The 14,880-nt window shown below is 46.3% G+C and overlaps 1 protein-coding gene across 5 annotated transcripts in view; it reads right to left on the minus strand.

Moving 5' to 3' along the window:
• Positions 1-14,880, minus strand: part of LOC124151391 (transient-receptor-potential-like protein) — a 108,112-nt gene that overhangs the window by 20,376 nt on the left and 72,856 nt on the right. For all 5 annotated transcript variants that reach the window (XM_046523815.2, XM_046523813.2, XM_048384696.1 and 2 more), the window contains 2 exons: positions 11,113-11,325; positions 9,669-9,710 (listed from right to left, as the gene is read on the minus strand). In XM_046523815.2, the coding sequence (XP_046379771.1) occupies positions 9,669-9,710; positions 11,113-11,325 (255 nt within the window). The remainder of the gene's footprint in view (positions 1-9,668; positions 9,711-11,112; positions 11,326-14,880) is intronic.

Here is a 14,880-nt window from a genome sequence, read left to right on the forward strand (position 1 = left end):
TCCCAGATAAACAAGTGTCGTCCATGTCAGCTATCCCAGATAGACAAGTGTCGTCCATGTCAGTTATCCCAGATAGACAAGTGTCGTCCATGTCAGTTATCCCAGATAAACAAGTGTTGTCCATGTCAGTTATCCCAGATAGACAAGTGTCATCCATGTCAGTTACCCCAGATAGACAAGTGTCGTCCATGTCAGTTATCCCAGATAAACAAGTGTTGTCCATGTCAGTTATCCCAGACAGACAAGTGTCGTCCATGTCAGTTATCCCCAACAGACAAGTGTCGTCCATGTCAGTTATCCCAGATAGACCAGTGTCGTCCATGTCAGTTATCCCAGATAGACCAGTGTCGTCCATGTCAGTTATCCCAGATAGACAGATAGACAAGTGTCGTCCATGTCAGTTATCCCAGATAGACAAGTGTCGTCCATGTCAGTTATCCCAGATAAACAAGTGTTGTCCATGTCAGTTATCCCAGACAGACAAGTGTCATCCATGTCAGTTATCCCAGATAGACAAGTGTCATCCATGTCAGTTATCCCAGACAGACAAGTGTCATCCATGTCAGCTATCCCAGATAGACAAGTGTCATCCATGTCAGTTATCCCAGACAGACAAGTGTCATCCATGTCAGTTATCCCAGATAGACAAGTGTTGTCCATGTCAGTTATCCCAGACAGACAAGTGTCGTCCATGTCAGTTATCCCAGATAGACCAGTGTCGTCCATGTCAGTTATCCCCAACAGACAAGTGTCGTCCATGTCAGTTATCCCAGACAGACAAGTGTTGTCCATGTCAGTTATCCCAGATAGACAAGTGTCGTCCATGTCAGTTACCCCAGATAGACCAGTGTCGTCCATGTCAGTTATCCCCAACAGACAAGTGTCGTCCATGTCAGTTATCCCAGATAAACAAGTGTTGTCCATGTCAGTTATCCCAGATAGACAAGTGTTGTCCATGTCAGTTATCCCAGATAAACAAGTGTCGTCCATGTCAGTTATCCCAGATAAACAAGTGTTGTCCATGTCAGTTATCCCAGACAGACAAGTGTCATCCATGTCAGTTATCCCAGATAAACAAGTGTTGTCCATGTCAGTTATCCCAGATAAACAAGTGTTGTCCATGTCAGTTATCCCAGATAAACAAGTGTTGTCCATGTCAGTTATCCCAGACAGACAAGTGTCGTCCATGTCAGTTATCCCAGATAGACCAGTGTCGTCCATGTCAGTTATCCCCAACAGACAAGTGTCGTCCATGTCAGTTATCCCAGACAGACAAGTGTTGTCCATGTCAGTTATCCCAGATAGACAAGTGTCGTCCATGTCAGTTACCCCAGATAGACCAGTGTCGTCCATGTCAGTTATCCCCAACAGACAAGTGTCGTCCATGTCAGTTATCCCAGATAGACAAGTGTCGTCCATGTCAGTTATCCCAGATAGACAAGTGTCGTCCATGTCAGTTATCCCAGATAGACAAGTGTTGTCCATGTCAGTTACCCCAGATAGACCAGTGTCGTCCATGTCAGTTATCCCAGACAGACAAGTGTCGTCCATGTCAGTTATCCCAGATAGACAAGTGTCGTCCATGTCAGTTACCCCAGATAGACCAGTGTCGTCCATGTCAGTTATCCCCAACAGACAAGTGTCGTCCATGTCAGTTATCCCAGATAGACAAGTGTCGTCCATGTCAGTTATCCCAGATAGACAAGTGTCGTCCATGTCAGTTATCCCAGATAGACAAGTGTTGTCCATGTCAGTTATCCCAGACAGACAAGTGTCGTCCATGTCAGTTATCCCAGATAGACAAGTGTCGTCCATGTCAGTTATCCCAAACAGACAAGTGTCATCCATGTCAGTTATCCTAGATAGGCAAGTGTCATCCATGTCAGTTATCCCAGATAGACAAGTGTCGTCCATGTCAGCTATCCCAGATAGACAAGTGTCATCCATGTCAGTTATCCCAGATAAACAAGTGTCGTCCATGTCAGTTATCCCAGATAGACAAGTGTCGTCCATGTCAGTTATCCCCCAGATAGACAAGTGTCATCCATGTCAGTTATACCAGATAGACAAGTGTCATCCATGTCAGTTATCCCAGATAGACAAGTGTTGTCCATGTCAGCTATCCCAGATAGACAAGTGTCGTCCATGTCAGCTATCCCCCAGATAGACAAGTGTCATCCATGTCAGTTATCCCAGATAGACAAGTGTCGTCCATGTCAGCTATCCCCCAGATAGACAAGTGTCATCCATGTCAGTTATCCCAGATAGACAAGTGTCGTCCATGTCAGTTATCCCAGATAGACAAGTGTCATCCATGTCAGTTATCCCCAACAGACAAGTGTCATCCATGTCAGTTATCCCAAACAGACAAGTGTCGTCCATGTCAGTTATCCCAGATAGACAAGTGTCATCCATGTCAGTTATCCCAAACAGACAAGTGTCGTCCATGTCAGTTATCCCAGATAGACAAGTGTCATCCATGTCAGTTATCCCAGATAGACAAGTGTCGTCCATGTCAGTTATCCCAGATAGACAAGTGTCGTCCATGTCAGCTATCCCCCAGATAGACAAGTGTCGTCCATGTCAGTTATCCCAAACAGACAAGTGTCATCCATGTCAGTTATCCTAGATAGGCAAGTGTCATCCATGTCAGTTATCCCAGATAGACAAGTGTCGTCCATGTCAGCTATCCCCCAGATAGACAAGTGTCATCCATGTCAGTTATCCTAGATAGGCAAGTGTCATCCATGTCAGTTATCCCAGATAGACAAGTGTCGTCCATGTCAGCTATCCCAGATAGACAAGTGTCATCCATGTCAGCTATCCCAGATAGACAAGTGTCGTCCATGTCAGTTATCCCAAACAGACAAGTGTCATCCATGTCAGTTATCCTAGATAGGCAAGTGTCATCCATGTCAGTTATCCCAGATAGACAAGTGTCGTCCATGTCAGCTATCCCCCAGATAGACAAGTGTCATCCATGTCAGTTATCCCAAACAGACAAGTGTCATCCATGTCAGTTATCCTAGATAGGCAAGTGTCATCCATGTCAGTTATCCCAGATAGACAGATAGACAAGTGTCGTCCATGTCAGTTATCCCAGATAGACAAGTGTCGTCCATGTCAGTTATCCCAGATAGACAAGTGTCGTCCATGTCAGTTATCCCAGATAGACAAGTGTCGTCCATGTCAGTTACCCCAGATAGACCAGTGTCGTCCATGTCAGTTATCCCAAACAGACAAGTGTCGTCCATGTCAGTTATCCCAGATAGACAAGTGTCGTCCATGTCAGTTATCCCAAACAGACAAGTGTCGTCCATGTCAGTTATCCCAGATAGACAAGTGTCGTCCATGTCAGTTATCCCAGATAGACAAGTGTCATCCATGTCAGTTATCCCAGATAGACAAGTGTCGTCCATGTCAGTTATCCCAGATAGACAAGTGTCGTTCATGTCAGTTATCCCAGATAGACAAGTGTCGTCCATGTCAGTTATCCCAGATAGACAAGTGTCGTCCACGTCAGTTATCCCAGATAGACAAGTGTCGTCCATGTCAGTTATCCCCAACAGACAAGTGTCGTCCATGTCAGTTATCCCCCAGATAGACAAGTGTCGTCCATGTCAGTTATCCCCCAGATAGACCAGTGTCGTCCATGTCAGTTATCCCCAAGATAGACCAGTGTCGTCCATGTCAGTTATCCCCAACAGACAAGTGTCGTCCATGTCAGTTATCCCAGATAGACAAGTATCGTCCATGTCAGTTATTCCAGACAGACAAGTGGTAATTGTCCATGTCAGTTATTCTCAAACGAGGGCTTGCTGTGTAGGCTGTCTGTTATGAGCCTGTACATACTGTACAAAAAGAGTTTGGATTCAGCATATTTTGGGGATATTTTGTGTAGTGAAGACTGAGAATGTAATTGTCTCTAAAATATTCATGCCCCCTGGTAGTAACTGTAGTTGTACAGCATATACCAACTATATAACTCAGGGTTTATATTCATTTTTTTCCCTGTATTTGCTTGAAAGAAAAATATTGTTCTTAGGTTTTTGACACAAAATAGTTTGTCATCAGGTTTTTCAAGAAAAATTTGGAGACACAAAGAGATAAGATTTCAGTGCCATTGGATGGAAGGATGAAGATCTATAACAGAAGCTCCTTTTGCCAATGTCAAGGTCGGCCAAATATTGGTAAACCAAGAAGCCTTTTGTATTCAATGCAAATTATATATTTGCATACAATTCTTGAAATTCATGCACAATTGCACTCCACCATCACATACACAAATGACACAGTAGACAGTGAGTGAGTGAGTGAGTGACATGCACTCAGACATACACACTGCAACACACCCAGACAAACACACTGCAACACACACAGACATACACACTGCAACACACACAGACATACACACTGCAACAGACACAGACAAACACACTGCAACACACACAGACAAACACACTGCAACACACACAGACATACACACTGCAACACACACAGACAAACACACTGCAACACACACAAACACACTGCAACACACACTCAGACATACACACTGCAACACACACTCAGACATACACACTGCAACACACACAGACAAACACACTGCAACACACACAGACATACACACTGCAACACACACAGACATACACACTGCAATACACACTCAGACATACACACTGCAACACACACAGACATACACACAGACATACACACTGCAACACACACTCAGACATACACACTGCAACACACACAGACAAACACACTGCAACACACACAGACATACACACTGCAACACACACAGACATACACACTGCAACACACACAGACAAACACACTGCAACACACACAGACATACACACTGCAACACACACAGACAAACACACTGCAACACACACAGACATACACACTGCAATACACACTCAGACATACACACTGCAACACACACAGACAAACACACTGCAACACACACAGACATACACACTGCAACACACACAAACACACTGCAATACACACACAGACATACACACTGCAACACACACTCAGACATACACACTGCAACACACACAAACACACTGCAACACACACAGACATACACACTGCAACACACACAAACACACTGCAATACACACACAGACATACACACTGCAACACACACTCAGACATACACACTGCAACACACACAGACAAACACACTGCAACACACACAGACATACACACTGCAACACACTCAGACAAACACACAGACATACACACTGCAACACACACAAACACACTGCAACACACACAGACATAAACACTGCAACACACTCAGACATACATACTGCAACACACACAGACAAACACACAGACAAACACACTGCAACACACACAAACACACTGCAACACACACAGACATACACACTGCAACACACTCAGACATACATACTGCAACACACACAGACAAACACACTGCAACACACACAGACATACACACTGCAACACACACAGACATACACACTGCAACACACACAGACAAACACACTGCAACACACACAGACATACACACTGCAACACACACAGACATACACACTGCAACACACACAGACAAACACACTGCAACACACACAGACAAACACACTGCAACACACACAGACATACACACTGCAACACTCAGACAAACACACTGCAACACACACAGACAAACACACTGCAACACACACAAACACACTGCAACACACACTCAGACATACACACTGCAACACACACTCAGACATACACACTGCAACACACACAGACAAACACACTGCAACACATACAGACATACACACTGCAACACACACAGACATACACACTGCAACACACACTCAGACATACACACTGCAACACACACAGACATACACACTCAGACACACTGCAACACACACTCAGACATACACACTGCAACACACACAGACAAACACTGCAACACACACAGACATACACACAGACATACACACTGCAACACACACTCAGACATACACACTGCAACACACACTCAGACATACACTGCAACACACACTCAGACATACACACTGCAACACACTCAGACATATACACTGCAACACACACTCAGGCATACACACTGCAACACAAACACAGACATACACACTGCAATACACACTCAGACATACACACTGCAACACACACAGACATACACACAGACATACACACTGCAACACACACTCAGACATACACACTGCAACACACACAGACAAACACACTGCAACACACACAGACATACACACTGCAACACACACAGACATACACACTGCAACACACACAGACAAACACACTGCAACACACACAGACATACACACTGCAACACACACAGACAAACACACTGCAACACACACAGACATACACACTGCAATACACACTCAGACATACACACTGCAACACACACAGACAAACACACTGCAACACACACAGACATACACACTGCAACACACACAAACACACTGCAATACACACACAGACATACACACTGCAACACACACTCAGACATACACACTGCAACACACACAGACAAACACACTGCAACACACACAGACATACACACTGCAACACACTCAGACAAACACACAGACATACACACTGCAACACACACAAACACACTGCAACACACACAGACATACACACTGCAACACACTCAGACATACATACTGCAACACACACAGACAAACACACAGACAAACACACTGCAACACACACAAACACACTGCAACACACACAGACATACACACTGCAACACACTCAGACATACATACTGCAACACACACAGACAAACACACTGCAACACACACAGACATACACACTGCAACACACACAGACATACACACTGCAACACACACAGACAAACACACTGCAACACACACAGACATACACACTGCAACACACACAGACATACACACTGCAACACACACAGACAAACACACTGCAACACACACAGACAAACACACTGCAACACACACAGACATACACACTGCAACACTCAGACAAACACACTGCAACACACACAGACAAACACACTGCAACACACACAAACACACTGCAACACACACTCAGACATACACACTGCAACACACACTCAGACATACACACTGCAACACACACAGACAAACACACTGCAACACATACAGACATACACACTGCAACACACACAGACATACACACTGCAACACACACTCAGACATACACACTGCAACACACACAGACATACACACTCAGACACACTGCAACACACACTCAGACATACACACTGCAACACACACAGACAAACACTGCAACACACACAGACATACACACAGACATACACACTGCAACACACACTCAGACATACACACTGCAACACACACTCAGACATACACTGCAACACACACTCAGACATACACACTGCAACACACTCAGACATATACACTGCAACACACACTCAGGCATACACACTGCAACACAAACACAGACATACACAGTCAGACATACACACTGCAACACACACAGACAAACACAATGCAACACACTCAGACATACACAGTCAGACATTCACACTGCAACACACACTCAGGCATACACACTGCAACACACACTCAGACATACACACAGCAACACACACAGACATACACACTGCAACACACACTCAGACATACACACTGCAACACACACTCAGGCATACACACAGCAACACACACAGACATACACACAGACATACACACTGCAACACACACTAAGACATACACACTGCAACACACACTCAGACATACACTGCAACACACACTCAGACATACACACTGCAACACACTCAGATATATACACTGCAACACACACTCAGGCATACACACTGCAACACACACAGACATACACACAGACATACACACTGCAACACACACTCAGACATACACACTGCAACACACACTCAGACATACACTGCAACACACACTCAGACATACACACTGCAACACACTCAGACATATACACTGCAACACACACTCAGGCATACACACTGCAACACAAACACAGACATACACAGTCAGACATACACACTGCAACACACACAGACAAACACACTGCAACACACTCAGACATACACAGTCAGACATTCACACTGCAACACACACTCAGGCATACACACTGCAACACACACTCAGACATACACACAGCAACACACACTCAGACATACACACTGCAACACACACTCAGACATACACACTGCAACACACACTCAGACATACACACAGACATACACACTGCAACACACACAGACATACACACTGCAACTCACTCAGGCATACACACTGCAACACACACTCAGACATACACACTGCAACACACACAAACATACACACTGCAACACACACTCAGACATACACACTGCAACACACACTCAGACATACACACTGCAACACACACAGACATACACACTGCAACACACACTCAGACATACACACTGCAACACACACTCAGACATACACACTGCAACACACACAGACATACACACTGCAACACACACTCAGACATACACACTGCAAAACACACTCAGGCATACACACTGCAACACACACTTAGACATACACACAGCAACACATACAAACATACAAACTGCAACACACACTCAGACATACACAGTCAGACATACACACTGCAACACACTCACACAAACACACTGCAACAAACTCAGGCATACACAGTCAGACATATACACTGCATTCCACACACTCAGACATACACAGTCAGACATACACAGTCAGACATACTGCAACACACACACAGACATACACACTGCAACACACACACACACACTCAGGCATACACACTCAGACATACACACTGCAACACACACTCAGACATACACACTGCAACACACACTCACACATACACACTCAGACATACACTCAGACATACACACACATACACACTCAGATACACACACTCAGACACATACACAAACTCAGATACACAGATATACAAACACAACTCAGACACACAAACTCAGACACACAAACACAGACATACATACACACTCAGACATACTCAATCATACATAAACACACACTCAGACATGCACACTCAGATGCACAGTCAGACATACACACACTTACATACACACTCAGACATGTACACTCAGATGCACCGTCAGACATACACACACTCAGAAATACACCCTGAGACATACACAAATTCAGGCATACACACTCAGACACACCAACAGACATACACAAACAGAAACAAACTCAGTCATACACACACACAGAGGCATACACACTCACTCAGACATACACACTCACTCAGACATACACACTCACTCAGACATACACACAATCAAACATAGTTTGTGACAGATTAACTGTTGTATTGCCACACATTGTCACATAACCATCTCATCCAACCGGGTACCCAGTTACTGCTGGGTGAACAGAGTCAATATCCAACACGAGTTTCCAGTCACTTGCCCAAGGAGACGCCACATGTGCTACAAGTGCTTCAGTGTGGGGCAGGACCGAAGCCCTAGAAATTAACATGAGTCAAGCTGTCGAACACGATCCAACTACTCTCCAACGTTGCCTAGCATCGCCTGAGTTATACATCCTTAAGGCATGTCCTACTTCAGGGAAGCCCCCCCCCCCCCATGCAGATAACAGTACGTTGTAGCTCACCTTGTAGATATCATACTCCACGGGGCCCACAGACTGTTTGGACTACAACAAAAACAAAAGCTTATTTAACTCAGAAAAACTAAAAGGGCCACATTAAGGTTAACTACAAAGAATTGTGTAGGACATAATTTAACTTTAACATTACATAAACATGAAAGCATGATACTGATCATATCTGACAATTTGTCGAAATTTGACTGTAATTGAGCAAGTGTCGTCTCTCTTTACATCAAATGTATGCCATGTTTATGATCCCTTTGAAAACTTAAATTATCTTCAAAAATATCAATTTACTTTTTAATAGAATCAAAAGAGAAGATACATTTGATATGTAATATGTTTACTATCATCCTGTAATGATTACTGTTAAGCATGACGATAACAGTATTATCAAATGGAAAACACTTTTTGGAATGAACATTTTAATGATTAAAAGGTTTAGAAGAAAATGTAATTCAATTTGTTTACAGATAAAGATAAAAAAGGAAATTGAAAGTTTTATTGAAGATGAGGTAAAAAAGAGAGTGAAATTCAAGGACCTATGACTTAATGATTGTGTGATTGACCTATGATTGACAGACTGTGTTATTGACCAATTGTGCCATCGACCTATGCTTGGCCAACTACATGATTGATCTATGACTAACCTATGATTGACTGACATTGTGATTACATGATTGACTGATTGTGTGATTGAGAATGACTGATTGTGTGATTGAGAATGACCTATGATTGACAGACTGTGTTATTGACCAACTGTGCCATTGACCTATGCTTGGCCAACTACATGATTGATCTATGACTAACCTATGATTGGCTGACATTGTGATTACATGATTGACTGATTGTGTGATTGAGAATGACCTATGATTGACAGACTGTGTTATTGACCAACTGTGCCACCGACCTATGCTTGGCCAACTACATGATTGATCTATGACTAACCTATGATTGACTGACATTGTGATTACATGATTGACTGATTGTGTGATTGAGAATGACCTATGATTGACAGACTGTGTGATGGACCCATGATATACTGACTATTTGGTTGACCTACAATTGAGAGACTTATGATTGGCTGTGTGATTGGCTGACTGTCTGGCTGATTGTATGATTGACCAACTGTGTGATTTATCTAAGGATGACTGACTGTGTGATTGACTTATGATTGAGAGACTGTGTGATTGACCAACTGTGTGATTGACCTATGATTGACTGGCAGTAGGATGAGATATGATAAACTTTCATTTAAAAGCTATTGATGTGAACGTTAAAAAGAAGAAATAAATTTTAAGATGAAGACCCCTCAACCGACAAGACAAAATTATACGTGTTAATAAAATCGTACCTGAAATTTTTTAAAACAGCAGGACATTGTACTGATAACAACCAAACTGTAACAAACAAAAGCCAACTGCTGGTGACATGGTGTGTGTCTTACCCTGATTGTTCCCTCGGACGTCTTGCGCTGGGTAGAGCTGTTGCGACTTGCTGGACAGCAGAAACAGAAACAGTTCTTTAGGGCACAGAGGAAGTAGTAGATGGATTTAGGGCTGATGATGAGATTGAAGGGAGGCGGGAGGGTGGAACCCTCATCAAAATATCCCATCCAAAGTTTGGAGCGAGAAAACTTCCACTCCATGTCAGCGTGGTTCTGAAACACAAGAGAAAAAGTCGCTTACTAGTGAGTGAGTGAGCTGTGTTTAACACCGCTTTTAACAGTATTCCAGTTATATCACGGCGTGTCAGCTTAATGTGGGAGGAAAGTCTGAGGTAATGCAGGTCTCAGATGTTTACCACTATGGTGAAACCCACAAGCGGCAGTATGATGCTGAAACATAATCGGGGAGAACCGGGATTCGAAACCCACAATCATAGGTTTCTGGCATGCCCAAGGGATGCAACTCTGCACAGTGAATCACGGCGGCAGACGACTGAGCCACCTGTGCCCCCTGAAGTCCCTGACATATTCCAGCCACAGGGCTGCATCTGATAACTGACATCTGGACAAGACTACCACACACTAGAACTAGCGCCCTCTATGTGCCGCAGTTCAGGCTTATATACAACGACCACACAAAGCTGATAACCATTATTCCATGGCATTCTGTACTCGTGTGAGGATTGGGGGCACGGGTGGCCCAGTCGTCTAAGGCGCCCCGATTCGCTGTGCAGAGTTGCGTCCCTTGGGCACGCCAGAAACCTATGATTGTGGGTTCGAATCCCGGTTCGCCCCGATTATGTTTCTAGGTTTGTCAGCACCATACCCGTGTTCGTGGGTTTCACCGAAGTGGTAAACGTCTGAGACCTGCATCACTTCGGACTTTCCTCCCACATTAAGCTGACACGCCGCGATATAACTGGAATACTGTTAAAAGCGGCATTAAACCCAACTCACTCACTCATGTGAGGATGTGTGGGCGTGTGTAGGGTTGTGTGTTGCTTTAAGCAATATTATAGCTATAACATGGTCAGGCAAACCAGGGCCTCAATCGTCAGCCTAATGAGGAAACACTTTTAACACAAGGTTCCCCACCATCTCATCAGCCGGTGGGAGGTAGGTGGATTTGTTTTAAGGATGGAAGTTGTATTTGTTCCAGTGTCTTATGTGAGCAAATTCCATGATGCGCGAAGCTCATGATGTCGTATATTGACAGATACATAAATCATAACAAAACAATCCATTATACATCACACTTAAATTATTTAAAGCAAACTATATCAACATGGAGAGTTGTGATGTCATCTGTCCCAAACATTCCACTTGGAGTGACATCCCTTGGTTTTACAAATGGCAGAAAATGTCCAGCTATGGCAATCTCATTTGTTTGAAATAAAAGTTGCCCCCAGAAAAGTTAACGTTGGAAAGAGATCCAGACCCGGCTGATGCTGAAAATGGATTGATATTAACGTTCTGTGAACTTTGGGGATGTGTTTGTGTCATACTACAGCTGCTGATGACAGGGATTACCGCTTGGGGCGGCAGGATTGGATTTGCAAAAGCAATACACGACAGTGTGGAGCTCAGTGATTTCTTTTGGTAAGTCGAGCATTCTCTGTTATAGCTTCGAATGGACACATGATCTGTCTGGCTTCAAAGCCTGCGTCATTCATAGCCTGAATCGATGTCCCTCTCAGTTTCCATAATGATTTTTAATGGTTTTTTAGACATGGAGGAATTCCCCTAAAGTAGTTTTGTATGTCTCCGCTCGATTGACAACGTAATCACGTGACATACTAATGTTCATCGGGAAATGAAGTCAGCTTGATAGTGTTCATCTAGGCGAGGTCACCTGCTACTGTCAATATTGTTTGTTGTATAATGCTGCAATATTCCAGCTACTGTATATAATTGAGCCTGGACCAGACAATCCAGTGATTGACATCATGAGCATATACACGCAATTGGAATATGATGACATGCATCAACCAAGTCAGGAAGCCTGACAACCTGATCCCGTTGGTCGTCTTTAACAGCAAGCATGGGTTGCTGAAAACCTATTGTACCCCGGATCTTCATGATGGGGTGTATGGGGTGTGGGGGGGTGTGTGGGGGGGGGTGTGGGTGTGGGTGTGGGTGTGGGTGTGTGTGGGATGTGGGTGTGGGTGGGGTGTGGGTGGGGTGTGTGGGGGGTGTGTGGGGGGTGTGGGGGGGGGTGTGGGGGGGTGTGTGGGGATGTGGGTGTGGATGTGGGTGGGGTGTGGGTGGGGTGTGTGGGGGGTGTGTATGGGGTGTGGGGGGGATGTGGGTGGGGTGTGGGTGTGTGTGGGATGTGGGTGTGGGTGGGGTGTGGGTGGGGTGTGTGGGGGGTGTTGGGGGGGTGTGGGGGTGTGTGTGGGGATGTGGGTGTGGATGTGGGTGGGGTGTGGGTGGGGTGTGTGGGGGGTGTGGGGGGGTGTGTGGGGGGGGGGTGTGGGTGTGGGTGTGGGTGTGGGTGTGTGTGGGATGTGGGTGTGGGTGGGGTGTGGGTGGGGTGTGTGGGGGGTGTGTGGGGGGTGTGGGGGGGGGTGTGGGGGGGTGTGTGGGGATGTGGGTGTGGATGTGGGTGGGGTGTGGGTGGGGTGTGTGGGGGGTGTGTATGGGGTGTGGGGGGGATGTGGGTGGGGTGTGGGTGTGTGTGGGATGTGGGTGTGGGTGGGGTGTGGGTGGGGTGTGTGGGGGGTGTGGGGGGGGGTGTGGGGGGGTGTGTGGGGATGTGGGTGTGGATGTGGGTGGGGTGTGTGGGGGGTGTGGGGGGGTGTGTGGGGGGTGTGGGTGTGGGTGGGGTGTGGGTGGGGTGTGTGGGGGGTGTGGGGGGGATGTGGGTGGGGTGTGGGTTGGGTGTGGGTGGGGTGTGGGTGTGGATGTGTGTGGGGTGTGGGTGTGGATGTGTATGGGGAAGTGGGTGGGGTGTGGGTGTGGATGTGTGTGGGGATGTGTGTGGGGTGTGGGTGTGGATGTGTGTGGGGTTGTGGGTGGGATGTGTGTGGATGTGGGTGTGGGTGTGGGTGTTGGTGTGGGTGGGGTGTGGGTGGGGTGTGGGTGTGGGTGTGGGTGTGGGTGTGAGTGTGGGTGTCGGTGTGGGTGGGGTGTGGGTGTGGGTGGGGTGTGGGTGGGGTTTGGGTGTGGATGTGGGTGTGGATGTGGGTGTGGGTGTGGATGTGGATGTGTGTGGGATGTGGGTGTGGGTGTGGGTGTGGGTGTGGGTGGGTTGTGGGTGTGTGTGTTGGTATGGGTGTGGGTGTGGGTGTGGATGTGTGTGGGATGTGGGTGTGGGTGTCGGTGTGGATGTGGGTGTGGGTGGGTTGTGGGTGTGGATGTGGGTGTGGGTGTGGATGTGGGTGTGGGTGTGGGTGTGGGTGTGGGTGGGATGTGGGTGTGGGTGTGTGTGGGATGTGGGTGTGGGTGTGGGTGTGGGTGTGGGTGTGGATGTGTGTGGGATGTGGGTGTGGGTGTGGGTGTGGGTGTGGATGTGTGTGGGATGTGGGTGTGGGTGTGGGTGTGGGTGTGTGTGGGATGTGGGTGTGGGTGTGGGTGTGGGTGGGTTGTAGGTGTGTGTGTTGGTGTGGGTGTGGGTTTGGGTGTGGGTGTGGGTGGGTTGTGGGTGTGGATGTGGGTGTGGGTGTGGGTGTGGATGTTGGTGTGGGTGTGGATGTGGATGTGGGTGTGGGTGGGTGTGTGGGTGTGGGTGTGGGTGGGTTGTGGGTGTGGATGTGGGTGTGGGTGTGG

The sequence above is a fragment of the Haliotis rufescens genome, unplaced genomic scaffold, assembly GCF_023055435.1.
Source record: "Haliotis rufescens isolate VD_foot unplaced genomic scaffold, xgHalRufe1.0.p SCAF_50, whole genome shotgun sequence".
Taxonomy (NCBI): Eukaryota; Metazoa; Mollusca; class Gastropoda; order Lepetellida; family Haliotidae; genus Haliotis; species Haliotis rufescens.